The following is a 16,097-nucleotide window of genomic DNA, read 5'->3' as shown; positions in this document are numbered from 1 at the left end:
TATATGTCGGAAATCACGACCACATACTATTGTAAGTCCTCCAAAGGTTTGTTAGAGCTATTTTAAAACCTTGTTAGTAGAATATCTCTTAATGGTCTTTTTCCAAAACTTCAAAGCAAAACTTATTTGAAATAACTTAAAGATTAATAAACATTAATAAAATTGAATAAATACACGAGATGATTGTGTTATCATTAACACGTAAATCAATCAAATTTGGAGATAATGAATTGGAATGCTAATCACTCCCGCTTCTAGACTCTTAAGCGAAGTTATAATAAAAAAAAATACAAAATAAAAAAGAAATAGATGTTACAGTTAAAAATATAGGTATTAATTAAAGATGTCATATTAATTCAAGATGTGAATTAATTAAATGTCAATTATTGATTTATTATTATAATTATTAGAAAATTTGTTAGTGCTAAATAAACCAAAATCCTCACGCGATTAGTTATAAACACTTTTTTCTTATTTAAATATTGAATTTGAATTATATCTATTTATAAAATAATGATAAATTTTAAAAAATAGAATCAAAATAATGTTTAATATGAAAAATATATATATAACAAAATATATAGGGTGATTTTAAGAGATATTTTTAGAGTGCCGCATCAATTTTTTAAGGCAAAATAGATTAAAAAAATATGAAAAAATAAAAATAAAAAATAAATAAAGAGATTTTAAAAGATTTTAGAGTGTCACATTATTTCTTTGAAGCTCTCATTTATATAAATATATAGATTGTTGTAGTGTATGAATTGGAATTCATTAATTGGAATGCTAATCACTCCCTATTCTAGCCTCTTAAGCGAAGTTGTAACAAAAAAAACACAAAATAAAAAAGAAATAGATATTATAGTTAAAAATATAGATATTAATAAAAGATTTCATATTAATTCAAAATGTGAATTAATTAAATGTCAATTATTGATTTATTATTATAATTATTAGAAAATTAGTAAGTGGTAAATATTTTATTTAAATTTTGAATTTTAATTATATCTATTTATAAAATAATGATAAATTTTTAAAACTAGAATCAAAATAATGTTTAATATGAAATATCTCTTCTATATAATAAGTGTGTAGATAACGAAAATTCTTGGTTTTAACGGTTTTTTATTTTTTTAAGGTTAACTTTAACGGAATATTCTTATATTTAACAGAATATTCTAATATTTAACGATAGTTTGTAAACACTTAAACTTAAATAAAACAAAATATATAATTAAAAAATTAAAATAAGATATTTTTGATATATCATACAATAATAATCATTTAAAAATAATAAATAATTAAACAAATTAAAATATAATATTTTAAGATATTTTACAATAATAATTATTTAAAAATAATAAGATCATATGTTTTATAACTTAAATATAATTTAATTAAACTTAAACTAACTTATTAGAATAATATCATATTAAATATATAATATAATTTACTATGAATTAGCAACAAATTGATTTTTTTAAAAACTAGCAATAAACTTAAATTTAAATTCCACGCATAATATTTAATATTACATTAAACATATAATATATGATCTCTTGTTGTCCCTCCCAAATTCAAAAACTAGAACAAACATAAACTTAAACAAAAATATATAAATTATTTAATTAAAAAATGATATTTTTAAAATTTATATGACATTAATATAAATTTAATAAAAATAATTAATAAATTCTATAAATAAAACTAAGCAAACGTGCATATTGCAAGTTGTCTGTATCTAGTATATATATATGTATAAAAAAATATATAGGGTGATTTTAAGAGATATTTTTAGAGTGTCACTTCAACTTTTTAAGACAAAATAGATTAAAAAAATATGATTTTTTAAAATAAAAAATGTAGTAGTTTTAAGAGATTTTAGAGAACCAACTCTTATTTATATAAATATATAGATATATATTAATAACAAAACATAACACCTCAATTAATTTTTTAAAACAAGTGCAACATTATATTAAACTAGTTGCATGTTGTAATAAGTTGATCTTGTCTGACATACATAAGTTTAATAGGGATACCATATTGCATATGTTCATATTGAAAAAACGAGTAATGGTGGTGGTAACTAAGGAGCAAGGAAAAACCATGAAAAATAGAAAATGAACAGAAAGTACGTGGATGGTGTGAGTGTCTCCTCTCACACGCTTTGCTTTTCTTTCCTCTCTTGTATATATATATATATATATATATATATATATATAGTCGACTATCCACAAAAAAATTATTATGTAATTGTCAAAAACCTTTACCAGTTTTTTTTTTCCTTCACCTTCATATTAGAAAGCTCATTAAAGTCGATCACAGACGTTTTATATCGCAGACTAAAATATAAAAGGTTATTAAGTCGTACACCATCAATTTCTTTTACCCATATAGTAGCCTTTTTTACGTTGTTTTTCATTACGAAAGTAGTCATAATTTGTAGTTTTGTGTGCAGATCGATCAAATTCTTCTTCTTTTTTTTTTTTTGGCTCTAAGCATTTGATCAAATTCAGGTATGACATTGCATGAATTAAAGGCCGATTTAGACCTGTCTCAGCTAAGTAGTGCTTGTACTGCGTTGCTCGTAACTAGTGGTAGTACTACAACAAGTTACGACGTTGTTCCGGCAAGAAAGGTTGTGCGGTGGCGCGTGCTTGTGATCGTTCTGAAAAAATTCATCCTCTTACTGAAGCAAAACGCTCAAAACGGAAATCAACAACGACTGCTCACTCATCCCCTAGCTCCTCCTCAATACGTCCCTGTCCCCAGGAACACTGATGCTCATGTTATTGAAGTAAGTAGTTTATTTGGTTAGAATTTTTGAACACTCATGTAATAACATGCAATTGAATATAATATTCAATTTTCATAAACAAACATGTTGCTACAAATGCTTAAATATGAAATCTTAAATCTAAATAAACCTTGATGATTCAAAGAGAAGAGGAGCAAGCATACATTAATCTATTAATAGGCTTTCAGTAATGATCTTCCAAGAATCAAGACAAAGGAAAGTATAGAGTCATCTCTTATTTTTTGGAACCACTATGAATATATAGAAACTAGTAGTTTAGAATAGATTCATCTCTTATTTTTCGAGACCACTATGAATATATAGAAACTATTAGTTTATGAGTTTTAGTATTTTTTATTTAGCCCCCCTCAATAACATAGAAATACCACTTAAGGTATCTACATATTAAACTTGTGACACTTTAACACCCAATGATCCAATTACCAAATGATTACTTTATGTGGGTCAACCTTAAGATAGCAACATACACACTAATATATATAAGCCCACATTGAGGATTTTAATCAAACAATTTCCCACTTGGGCTACATATGTTCCTTATAGTGTGTAACCTTATGAGCCCTCAAAATTTGCTATAATAAATAGATATTTTGACTAAAACAACCTCGTCCATTGATTATACTAATATGGAATCAAAGTGTCATTTGTCACATTTAGCGTGACTAAGCCCATCAATGGTCACATATGCCAATACAACCAAATGACATAAATCAATCATGTATGTGTAGCATGGAAATTACATGCAAATGTGATCCACACATGCCTACCTTCATCTGATCCTACTTTATTGAGATCAATTATTTAGTCTTTCATACCTTATGTAAACCTCAATAGACAATACATTCAGAGTAGTACTCAAAACTTTAGTCCATACTTTATTTGCAGAACTAAACCTTAAATATGTCAGCTTGAAAGAACATTCAAAATACAAACTCCTACTAAACCAACACAATCTTAAGTAATACCACATCCATATAAGCAATAAGCTCCAAAAAACCCTTAAGAGGTATATTTTTGGTGATCTGATCTAAAACATGGAGTTTGTCCTTATATGTTCTTTAAGAACCTTATTATACTCAGAACTATCATTTTAATAACATATAACTCAAAGTTAATGTGCCCTTTGACATTGCAAAACTTATGTTGTTTCCAAAATGCAATATGATCGATTCATTCTCACAATATATCTTTAATGGTTTTCGATAACATTCCTAATTTTGTAGCCATGTGACAAGATTTTGAAACTAAACTCTATATAAGATCAAAATAAAAAATCTTAATGATCTCCAAATTTTATAATTTCTAATAAGTGAACATGTTAGGGGTGTTCATATAAACCGCAAACCATGGTTTGGAACCAAACCGCACCGCACCGCACCAAACCGTCAAAAACCATAACTGGTGAAACCTTGTTCGATGGTTCGGTTTAACCGGACCGCTCAACTTTAATGTTTTTGTCATTGTTTCTAATTTTTTAAAACCAATTAAACCGGACCAGAACGTGAATTTTTCTAAAAAAATATATTTTAGAAATGATGGTTCACAGGTTTGAACCCCTACACTTAAGTTAATATAAAATCCACCAAACCATCCAAGTTAAACAATTTAATTGTTTAGAATATGTTTTTAGTAGTATTTAATACATGCACAAGTTTCCAAAACTAAAAAAAAATGTAAAGTCTCACATTGTTTAGAAAGTAAATATTTGTTTTTCTCACTTTTATAAAATAATTCAAAATACTTACACTTACAACAACAAAGACAATAAGCTTCTTGTAAACTTTTATGGTCTTAAAAATAAAGTTAAAATTATTATTATTTAAATACAATTATTTAGTTAATTATTTTATAATAAAAAAAGTTTAAAATTTTAATAATTTGGTTATATGGTTAAAACAAAACCGCACCAAACCGTTTATTTATGGGTTGGTTTGGTTTTTTTAATTTTAATGGTTTGGTTTGGTTTTTCATTTTGAAAAAACTGCATGAGAGGTTTGATTTCAAAATTCTTCTAAACTGCACCAAACCAAATCGTGTACACCCCTAAACATGTAGTTTTTGTTCTCCATAGAATCCTTATAACCCATTTGGATGCATACCAAAAGTTTCTTATAGGGTTACTTAAACATCTATCCAACATTCTTGCTACTTACACTAAATATGAATGCGTACATACTTGAGCATACATTATATTCCCAATAACTAAAATATAGTGAACCTTTGTATTTCTTGAATTCTAAGGTTGTTTTTAGAGCAATGACTTGAACTTATTTTCTTTAGCTATAGGGTTGTCACCTGATCTACTGTCCTTCATGCCAAACCTTTTGAATACTTTATTGATATACTTCTTTGGTTATAATTGAAGAATACCCCAAGAACAATCTCAATATATATATATATGAATTCCTAATACAGGATGAGTATATCTTTAGTGGCAAGCAGTATTTTATTGACATATATGACCAAGAACATTTGCTTACTCCCACTTAACCGGTCAAATACACAATCATCAAAAGTATCTATCTCAAAACCAAACAAAACAATACTTAGTGAAAATTGTGGTAGCTTTGACGAGAAACTTGCTTGAGTCTATATGTGGATTTTCTTAATTTGCAAACCATATTCTTTGGATCTTTGGGCAGGTTGTACCACATAACTTGTTTCGTCAATATATTGAAAATTTCCACTTTAATATCCATATGATGTAACTTAAGACCATAATAAGCAGTAAGTGTCATGCTTGTCCCGAAATAGTCTTTCAACTAAACCGAATAGAAAGTCTATTTAAAATTAATACATTCTTTATGAGTATATTCTTTACAAGAAGTACTTTATACTTTTAATTGCACATTGCAATTTTATCCAATAGAAAGTATGGTAGATCTATCTCTTTGTCAAGTTAACTCTTGACACTGTGTTCTCAGAAGGAAACCTAGTATCTATCACTATAATGCTCATTGGGTAGATGAAGATTCGCATATTTCATCTAATAATTTTGTTAGGAAAATTTGCGGTGAAAATAAATAAGTAACCTAAAAAGTTAAACTTAAGTCATTAAGTAGTTTTTTTTGCGGCGGAAATCTGTAAGTAGTCTAAAAAATTGCACTTAAGTCACTAAGTAATTTTTTTAAGCAAAAATCAATAATTAGTATAAAAGGTTGCACTTAAGTCACTAAGAAATTTTTTTGGCTGCAAAATCAGTAAGTAACCTAATATGCTGCACCTAAATCACTAATTATAGTTTTTTGGTTGCTAAAATCACATTTTATACCAATTTCATCTTATTTTTAATTAATTAATAAAAGCCTAAAAAATATATATTTCTAATATTGAAAAATTATTTAAAATCTATTTTAACTATAAAAATTAATTTGAAATTCTTAACATGAAAAAATCATTTAATTTTAATTAAATTAATTTTTAATTCAATTTAAGTTGTATAATTTTCTAAAGCTTAGTTTAAATAAAAGTAAATAATTTTTTTTGTAGAAATTTTTAATTATTTTTTATTTTAAAAATAGATTTCAAATAATTTTTCAAAGTTAGAAATGTATATTTTAGATTTTTATTAATTAATTAAAATTAAGACAAAATTGTTGTAAAATATGACTTTTATTAAAAAAAAAAAAAAAAAAACTAGTTAGTAACTTAAATGCAACATTTCAGACTACTTACTGACTTTGACGCAAAGTAAACTACTTAGTAACTCAAGTGCAACCTTTTAAACTACTTACTGATTTTCACCGCCAAAAACACTACTTAGTGATTTATGCGCAACTTTTTAGACTACTTATTGATTTTTGCCACAATTTTATTTGGGCCATTCTCCTCTAAACCTAATAAACTAAATAATTTTTTTTTATTAAATCCCAAGAACTTGCAAGAATTCACCTCTCAAAACTCAATCACGAGGTTAGAGAGTTGGAATGTGATTGAATATAAATACCACTCATTATTTACACATATAATCAATGTAGGACTTGGTGGCAAACACGCACACTCATGGACAAAAGGTCCCAGCCTATATGGCAATTAGTCGACTATTGTCGTTGCTCAATAACGAGAGTTAAAAACTGTCGGGAATACTCAATTTTGTAGTAGTGCATTATTTTTTTATTAAAGTCCAAGAGCCTGCAAAAACCCACATCTCAAAACCTAATGACGAGGTTAGAAAGTGGAAGCAAAATTGAGCATAAATACCAATCACAATCCTCACACATAATAAACTTACTTGGACAACATAGTAGCATAGTATGAGCACACACATAAATGAAAACAATTTATAATTAGTAATAATAAATAATTTGATTTTTTTTTATAAAAATCGAAATTAAAAAATATATTCATAACTCATCACTTGGTAGGGCACCTTGAATTTTATCTAAGCAAAATTATGGTTCAAAAGTCTCTACATTAGAGCAACTATATATATAAATATTTATATATATTTCTATGAGTAATATTAATTAAGGACATTCCCAATTCAATAAAAAAAATCTTAATAAAACAATTAATTAAAATCTCATATTTTTTGAGTATGAATGTCTCTTATAGAATAGTTTTCTTCACCACACTGATACACAAACACATACATGATATTAAGCTCAGGTTTTCTACTTATTCTTTATAGAGAAATTTATATTATATATGGGTTTTTGCATTTTAATTCCAAAAATCACCAACAACTTTTTATTTACAAAGATATCTTGTCACGTCATAAAAAAATACTAAATTTAAAAGATAATATACCTGAAATGGAAAATTCATGGAATCCCAAATTTTCTATTTTTTTGGCCTTCTGAAAGTAACATTTTTAGTTGCTTACGATGCCGATAAAATACCGATTAGATTTTTCATAAAAAGTATATTTTTATGAAACTAATGAATACGTTACAATAAAGTACCATATAGCTTATTAGCAAAACTTACTTTTAGTATAATACATAGTAACTTTTTAATGAAAAGTTTATAGATATTTTTTGGTCACTCATGTAATTTATGTGAGTGATAGTAGGTTTTTATTTATTAAACAAAAAAAAACTTAAAAGTTACTTTCAAGTTATAATAGAAAACACACATTTTGGTCTCTTAACATTAGTTTTTGTTTACCAATTAAAGAGTATTTGTTATACTTTATTGTAACTCATTACTTTATGAAATATGCTTGAAGGCAACATAAATGTATCTTAAATACTAAGACACCATAATATAACTTAAAAATGACTAATCAGTATACTAAGATAATAAATTTTCTACAAATAAGTTTTGGAGGTATCCAAAATGTATATGAAATAATATAGTCTAAAAATGAATCTTTTTATGAAAGAGTAACTAAATCGATATAAGTAACCAAAAAGTTGGTTTTGAAAACCCAGAAAAAATAGATTATTCGGGATTTTATTAACTTTTCTATTTCAGGTATATTATTTTTAAAATATAGTATTTTTTGATGACGTGACAAGATATTTTCATAAATAAATAGTTGTAGGTAATTATTTTATGTTATATGTATATAAATGAAAAAAAAAATCCTTCTTTTTATGGTATTGGATATGTGTTTGCTGTCCTAAAATATCGTACATGTTTACGAGTCAAAATCTAAAGGGTTTACACATTTTTGGACCCTGTATTTTTTCCCATTACCTGTTTGGACCCTGTATTTTGATAAATTACTTTTTGGACCCTATGTTTTGTAAAATGGTTAAAATAGAACCCTAAACTCAATTTTGATAAAGAAAAAATTGAAAATAACAACACAATTTTTAAGTATAATGATTTTTTTTTGTTCTGAATTGTTAGTTTGGTAAATTATTTGTGATTTCAGTTGAGAAAACATTGACCAAAATCAGATTTAGGGTTCTATTTTAACCATTTTACAAAACATAGAGTCCAAAAAGTAATTTGTCAAAACACAAGATCCAAACAGGTAATGGGAAAAAATACAGGGTCCAAAAATGTATAAACCCAAATCTAAATATTGAATGTGGGTCGGCACGGGCCACATTTTTGGGCCTAGGCTTTAAATGAGCCAAATCAAGTTGCCCACTTAATTTATTATCAAAATAAAAAAGTAAGAATAGAGATTTGAATCTCCCATCTTTTCAATCTCTAAGGGGTTGTTTGGTATACAGGAATCTGGAGACGGAATAAGAATCTGAATACTTTCTCATGTTTGGTACTGGATTTGATTTTTCCTAATTTAACCCAAGAAACTGTACTTCAGGGGTTTTAACTTTTCCTGATTTTGGATTCAAGTAAAACTCACCTGATAGGTGGTTTTTAGATACCAAAAAATGTTGAACACTTCAAAATTATTATTAAAAAAAATCTTAAACCAATAATTTTTTATTCAATAACTTATTTTGTTTTTGAAGCTTATAATATAAAAACGAATATACATATATCAAAACTATAAAATGATAAATAATGTTTGTTTATTTAAATAAATTGATATGTAAAACATTTATATCATTACTTTAATTTAAAATAACAAATGAAATATTATTAAAAATAAAATAAGAGTATTTTTGTATTTTTAAAAATTATACTATATTCAAGTATTTAATGACTGGATTTTTTTAGTTCTTTTAAAAAAATAATTCATGAGTAAAATTGTTTATAAATTATAATCTAAAAGAAAATTTGGTAATTTTATAAAATATCATTTGCTATTTATAATTATATTATTTATTATTTTGAAAAATATTACATTAATTTTATGAAAATATGAAAACTTGACAGATTCTTATGTACAAACAAACACAGAAAGTGATATTCCTAAGAATCATAGATTAGATTCCAGACTATCAGATTACCCTCTTCAATTTTCTCAGTAATTTGAAAACTGTGAACTCCTCATATGAAACGACCCTTAAGGGAGTGTTTGGTATAGGGTTTGGGTTTGAGGGAGTAGAGTTAAATGAGATTTAGATTAAATGAATGTGAAACTCAAGTGCTCAAAGGGATTAAGATTACTATCAAATCAAGCTAAAAAATAGAACCCACTTGAGAACACAAACCCTCAAGCCGGTAAAAGTAAATTTACTAAAATTGGGTTAGATTTGACATTCTCATTCTCATTCCCACCAAACCACACCTCATACCAAACACTCCATAATAGTTGAAGGATTAACCCCTAAGCTAAATCTATTTTTTATTTGTTTAAATAGACTTTATCCGTCTTTCAGATATTTATAGTTATTAATTATTATAGTTTTAATTTATATTTTACGATTATTTTTATTATAGGATTATAAATACTCAGTTATGTTAGAGTTTTGTTATCATTTTAATATAATTTATAGATAAAATTTATTATTAAAGACATTCTAATTTAAATATAATTTGTATTTGACATGTAGACATAGCACGACCCACAATATTGTGTCGTGTCGAGTCCAAACCCATATTTTTTATGTCATGATGTGCTCGTGCTAGACTCATACTATGTCAAAGAGTCCAACCCATGATTAGTGTTTTAATTAGAACCATATATTAGGCCAGTTTACACATCTATACTAATAAGAATAAATAATAACAAATTTATTTAAAATAAAATAATATACCAAAAACTTATTAATTATTATATGATTGATTTTATTTAATTTAATAATATAATACTCTCCCCAAATTACTCACAACCATAACAACTTTCCTTAAATAACTTTATTAACCAAATCATTAATTTATTACATATTTCTTTAGGGAAATTTACACTAGGTGAACATCAAGATCACCTTAAATGATTTACTACCTCACCTAACAAAATCTAATATATTGATGGAAGAAGATGAAGTCGTATACGATTTGGTAGTCAACGCAATTATTTAGATACTAATTGGTCGTTGGGGCAATTGTTTCAGTAGATACTAATGTGTAGTTGATGATGTTTATGGTGTTATTTTTTTTTTCTAGTTCAATTTTTGGACACCAATTAGTAGAACAATAAACACAGAGTATTATAGAATGGATATCAATTAGAGGAACAACAAGAGCTCATTTTAAAAAAATAATACTAAAAAGCATAAAATAGTAGAAAATAGACATAAATCAATCAATAATATGTTTTAAATACTATTTGGTATACCTAAAATAAATTCATTATGAAACTTAAACAACCAAAAGTATAAAAAAAATTGAGAAACACCAAAAGAGTAGAAAATAGACTAACATGAGAATCCTATATGATTTAGATACTAATTAGTAGAAAAAGACTTGTTCAAAAAAAAAAAAAGCACTAAAAAGTATCCAATCTAAAAACATTTCAACACAAACAAATGGTAGAAAAATGGTAAGTAATATATATATAATTGTATTAAAAAAGAGTAATGGGTGGTAAAACCATTTATCTTTACCTTTTGTTACACTTAAATTCCATTCTTTATTTTCACCAATAATACCTCCCAATCCCTTATTCTTTTACCAAATTAACAGTCTCCGTTAATTTATTCTATTAAGTGCCAGTGTGGAGGCACGTGGTTGTTTGTTATTCATCCACATTATACTTCATAATATTAAAAATAATTTTAATTATTTAAATCATTAAAAATAATTAAAAAAATATAAGCTTACATATTTTTTAAAACTTAATCTTAATATTTATTAATTAATAATTAAAAGTTTAATTTCTGGTAATAAATGTGTTGTTAAAACAGGGTGTTCTTGAAACTTTTCCTATTGAGTAGTGACACAAATACCATACATTTTTTTGTGTGAATAATGTCAGTATCACAAATATTATATTATATTATATTAATTTTTCAACAATGTTTTTTTTTTCCATTACGGAAGAATGATTCAAAGTTGTGATCTTCTCATAGTTGCAGTACCATTAGTCTGTTTATACGACCACAACGATGTCTAACCTATGTTTTTTTATTAAAACATTTATTATTTTATTTGATATTTTGTCATTTGGCATTATTATGTTTTAACATTTCATAAGTATTATTATGGTTGTGTTACTGTTGCCATTGCAATATGATAATTCGTCTTTTATTATTATTATTTTATTTTAAGTAACCAAATTATAACTTGCATAATTTAATGCTGCATTTAGAAAAATGACAAAAATTTATGCACACACTACGCGTATATACCAAAAGGTAAATAAGAGTATCAGCTAATGTATATATTTTATTTTTGTACATTCTTTCTAGGAAAGTACAAGTTATAACTTGATTTCGTTTTCTTTTCTTTTTCTGCATGTTGTTGATAATAGACACTAAATTACGTGAACCGCTAGTACTGCCTCCTTGTAAAGCCTAATGAGAAGAAACAAGTCAGTTGGCGAATCAACATCTTATAAACACGAAATCTAGCTAGCAATCTACTTATTAGTTCATGTTCGTCCTACCACAACTCATCCATTTTCGAAGCACAAGTACTACGCAGAAGCACTAATGATAGATCGACATATATATATATATATATACCAGTATTATATAAATCAATTAACATTATTTTGTCTTGATTTTATTATTTCTGGAAGGTATCAGAATCAGTCCTGAGGGGAGCAAGCGGCACAGATGTTCCACTTGCATTATCTAATGATCATCATGGTCAAATCCATGTGGATATTCCGGGGGAGGCGGAGACTAGTATTGGTACTACTACTACTACTACTACTACTAGCACGGCTGCCACGGCTGTTGATACTACCACTACTGATGCAATCCAACAACTTACACACATCGTCAGGATAGTGAACACCGAGGATTTTGATTCCTTGAACCAATTCGGAGGTGTCAAAGGAATCGCCGAGGCTTTAAATACTGATTTGGAGGCTGGAATCTCTGGCGACCAAAAGGATATAACTTGGCGAAAGTCGCAGAGTGATTTAGATCTCCCCACTACAGGGCAGGCAACTGAAGCTCAGCCTTCTTCAGACTTGTTCCGAATCCTTTTAAAACACTGCAATGATGCCGCTATTATGTTTCTTACTATAGCTGCGGCGTTGTCGATTGGATTTGGTATAAAGGAAGATGGGGCCGAGAACGGTTGGTACGAGGGGTTTTTCATAATGGTTGGCGTTATCACACTCGTAGTTGTGCCTACATTACATGAGCTCTGGCTACTTACACGATCGCGGCGGGATCCATTACATTTGGAGCAGAATTTGGTCACTGTTTACAGACGGAACATCGAACAAAAAGTTTGCATCTCCCAACTCGTCCAAGGTGATGTTATTTTGTTGAAAACCGGGTGTCTAGTCCCTGCCGATGGTTTATTCATTAGAGGTGAATCTTTGGTGGTGCATGACGGGTTATATTTGACCGTTGACAAAGAACATCCGTTTCTATTTCACGGTTCTACAGTGACTCATGGAGAAGGACGTATGCTAGTTACGACTGCGGGCACACACACCAAATTTAGTAAGCTCATGAGTTCAGCAGCCGCTACCGCTCAAACCCCAGACAGGATCATGAGGTTTCCTGCTCAACTTGATAGGTTGAGTAAGGTTATGCACATGGTCGGGCTCATAATCTCTATCATCATTCTGGTAGTCCCTTTTGTACGTTTTATGATTAACAAAGATTTTGATTCTGACTCTGATCTTCCAAAGATCAAAGGGAGTCCAACTACGAACAACGGAATCGTGGATTTTATAGAGAGAATTGTCATGAAACCAAGAGGAATTATGGGTGCAAATTTAGTAACTTTACTGACTGTTGTAATGGTGGGACTTGAGGAAGGAGTACCGGTTATCATTACAATTACCACCATTTTATGGAGAAAGAAGATGTTGTCTGAAATAGCTTCAGATCCAGGACTGCTGGGTTCTGTGATAATGGGATCAGCAACAGTCATTTGCACTGATAAAACTCCATTGAACCCAACTGATGTTTCCATGTGTTTCATTGGTGGTATTGATGAAGCCATCAATCTTGCTGAGATGCCAAAACTCATTCGTGAAGCTCTTGGTAATGGTATCATCGCGCCACTTGTGATGCCATCAAGTGCTCGTAAGGAAGAGGACCCGCTTCTTCCATGGGCTAACTCAAACTTGGGGATAAAGCTCGACACTTTGTGGCGACGTTGTACAGTCATGAAGATTAAGGGATTAATCTCAAATGAAGAAGGAAGTGCAGTTTTAATGAAGAAGAAGAACGCCAAGATAGAGAATATGTCTTTGCATTTTAAAGGCCCTGCATCAACAATACTAGGAAAGTGCGCGAGCTACTACGACAAGAATGGAAAGGAAGAAAAATTGGATGGTACCAAACTAGAGATTTTTAAGAAGAATATTGAGAAGATGCGGTCCCAAGATCTAAAACCGGTTGCTTTTGCTTGCAAGCAGGTTGATGCAACAGTTGTGGAAAACGATGACTTGATGGACGAAGATGGCTTAATCTTAATAGCAATGGTTGGTCTCAAGGAGTACACCTGTTGCGCAAAAATAAAGGAGACATTGGAAAATTTTAAAGCAGCCCAAGTGAAGTTCATATTAATCTCAGAAGATGACAAGTCAGAGCTTAAGAAGATAGCTACTGCTTGTGAAATTCTTCCCCCGGATGGACTGGTAATTACAGGTGAAGATTTTCGAGGCTACAATGAGCAAGAGAGGATGGAGAAAGCAGATAAAATCTGTGTAATGGGTAACTCTCTTCCGTCTGACAGAATACTTCTAATGGAATGCTTGAAAAGGAAAGGAGACGTTGTCATAGCACTTGGAAGTAGAATAGAAGACATTCCCATGCAAAGCCAAGCTAATCTCTGTGTTACAATGGGGACTCGCAGCAGCAAAATGATAAGAGAGATCTTTAACCTGGAAGTTTTTGATGGGAGCTTGAGGTCCTTGCTGACTGTTACAGAGTGCGGAAGATGTACTTATCACAACATTCAAAAGTACATTCAACTAGATCTCGTCACCAACATTGCTGGAACATTGATAGCATCCATCACCACAATGTGGTTGGGATCAAACTCTATTACCGGCATTCAACTGATTTGGACTAATTTGGTCACAACTCTTGTAATAGGGCCTGCTCTACTGATGGAATTACCCAATGATGAGCTGATGCACAAGCCTCCAATCAGAACAAATGAGCCTCTCATTTCAAAAGCCATGTGTAGAAATATAATCATTCAGGCTTTATATCAGACTACCATCTTGGTCACATTTCAATTCAAAGGGCATTATCTACTGCACTTCTTGAGGATTCATAAGCGGCAGCAGCATGTCAGTAAGCCCATGATTTTCAACAGTTTCGTTCTCTGCCAAATTTTCAACCAGGTGAATTCAAGAGAGCTAGAGAAGATAAACGTGTGGAAGGGGATTCATCGAAATCCTTGGTTTTCTTTGGCTATGGTGTTCGTACTGGGACTACAGGCGAGTTTCATTGAGGTGGCCCATGTCCTGGTTGGGGATGAGAGTTTGAATTTGGCTCAATGGGTTGTCTGTCTCATTGTAGGGATTGTTTCGTGTCCAGTAGATGCAGCTGCAAAGTGCACATGGAACCTCACCAAGAAGCTACTTAACAGGTTTCATGACTCTGCTTCCTCAGACTCGGTTTCTAATCTAGAGTTTCCATTGATGAGTACTGAAAATTCTACTTCAGAATCAGAACCATCTTAATTAATTATAGTACTCTTTTGCTTTTTTAATTTTTTAATTTTTTAATCTTTTTGACTCTTGACAGAATAACTATTTTTACTACTTGAGATACTTTTAGCAAATTTATGCTCAACCTATTTCTGCTGTACAATTACAATATTAGTCTAGAATAGCCATACTTGCAACTTTAATACCAAAAACTGAATTACGAAGTAAAACTTCTGCCATCTCCGTAGTTTTTTCTTTTTAAAAAATGTAAAAATAAAATTAAATGGGGCATGTTCGTGGAAGAGTTGAAGGATGTAAAACTTACCTGAGCTGAGCTAACGATGCACAAAAGTTCTTGAGACAGGCCATGATTCCACGATGAAGAATGGAGTAACTGGTACTGGAACCAGAGTCTCTGAAGTCAACTGAAATAATTGAATAATATACCACTTGCGTTCTCTCAGGGTGTGATGGGTACAGAATTCAAATCACATTTTTAAAATTTAAAAGTTGTGGGACTTCAAAAGAAATCTTGGTTTATCATCTCCCATTTTATAAACAAATTTTAATTCATCAAAGACGTTTAGAAAACAATGGTTGAATTTGGTAAAAATTTTGTTTTTAAATTTTTTAAACACAAAAATAGAAATATAATTTTATTTTTGTTTTTTTATTTTTATTTTTAAAAAATAAAAATATATTTAGTAACTATTTTTATTTTTTGTTTTTAAA

At 29.2% G+C, this 16,097-nt stretch overlaps 1 protein-coding gene and 1 long non-coding RNA gene across 2 annotated transcripts; one reads left to right on the top strand and one right to left on the bottom strand.

The window, feature by feature from the left end:
* Positions 1-2,382: 2,382 nt before the first annotated feature.
* Positions 2,383-15,858, bottom strand: LOC133794767 (uncharacterized). Its single transcript, XR_009875313.1, has 2 exons — positions 15,691-15,858; positions 2,383-2,780 (listed from the first exon to the last, which is right to left on the bottom strand). It is a non-coding gene; the product is annotated as an uncharacterized LOC133794767 (long non-coding RNA).
* Positions 2,522-15,577, top strand: LOC133794766 (calcium-transporting ATPase 12, plasma membrane-type-like). Its single transcript, XM_062232151.1, has 2 exons — positions 2,522-2,800; positions 12,312-15,577. Exons 1-2 carry the CDS (start codon positions 2,522-2,524, stop codon positions 15,396-15,398), a joined length of 3,366 nt encoding a protein of 1,121 aa, XP_062088135.1. The 3' UTR covers positions 15,399-15,577.
* Positions 15,859-16,097: the final 239 nt, after the last annotated feature.

This window comes from Humulus lupulus, chromosome 8 (genome assembly GCF_963169125.1).
Source record: "Humulus lupulus chromosome 8, drHumLupu1.1, whole genome shotgun sequence".
Lineage (NCBI taxonomy): Eukaryota > Viridiplantae > Streptophyta > Magnoliopsida > Rosales > Cannabaceae > Humulus > Humulus lupulus.
The sequence above is the reverse complement of the archived record's forward strand: the minus strand, read 5'-3'. Positions and strand labels throughout refer to the sequence as shown.

Bases quoted from the DNA above. Each gene is read 5' to 3' on its own strand.
- LOC133794766 (XM_062232151.1), top strand. From the start codon at position 2,522: ATGACATTGCATGAATTAAAGGCCGATTTAGACCTGTCTCAGCTAAGT. The intron at 2,801-12,311 runs GTAAGTAGTTTA...TATTTCTGGAAG, and splicing joins CTGATGCTCATGTTATTGAA to GTATCAGAATCAGTCCTGAG.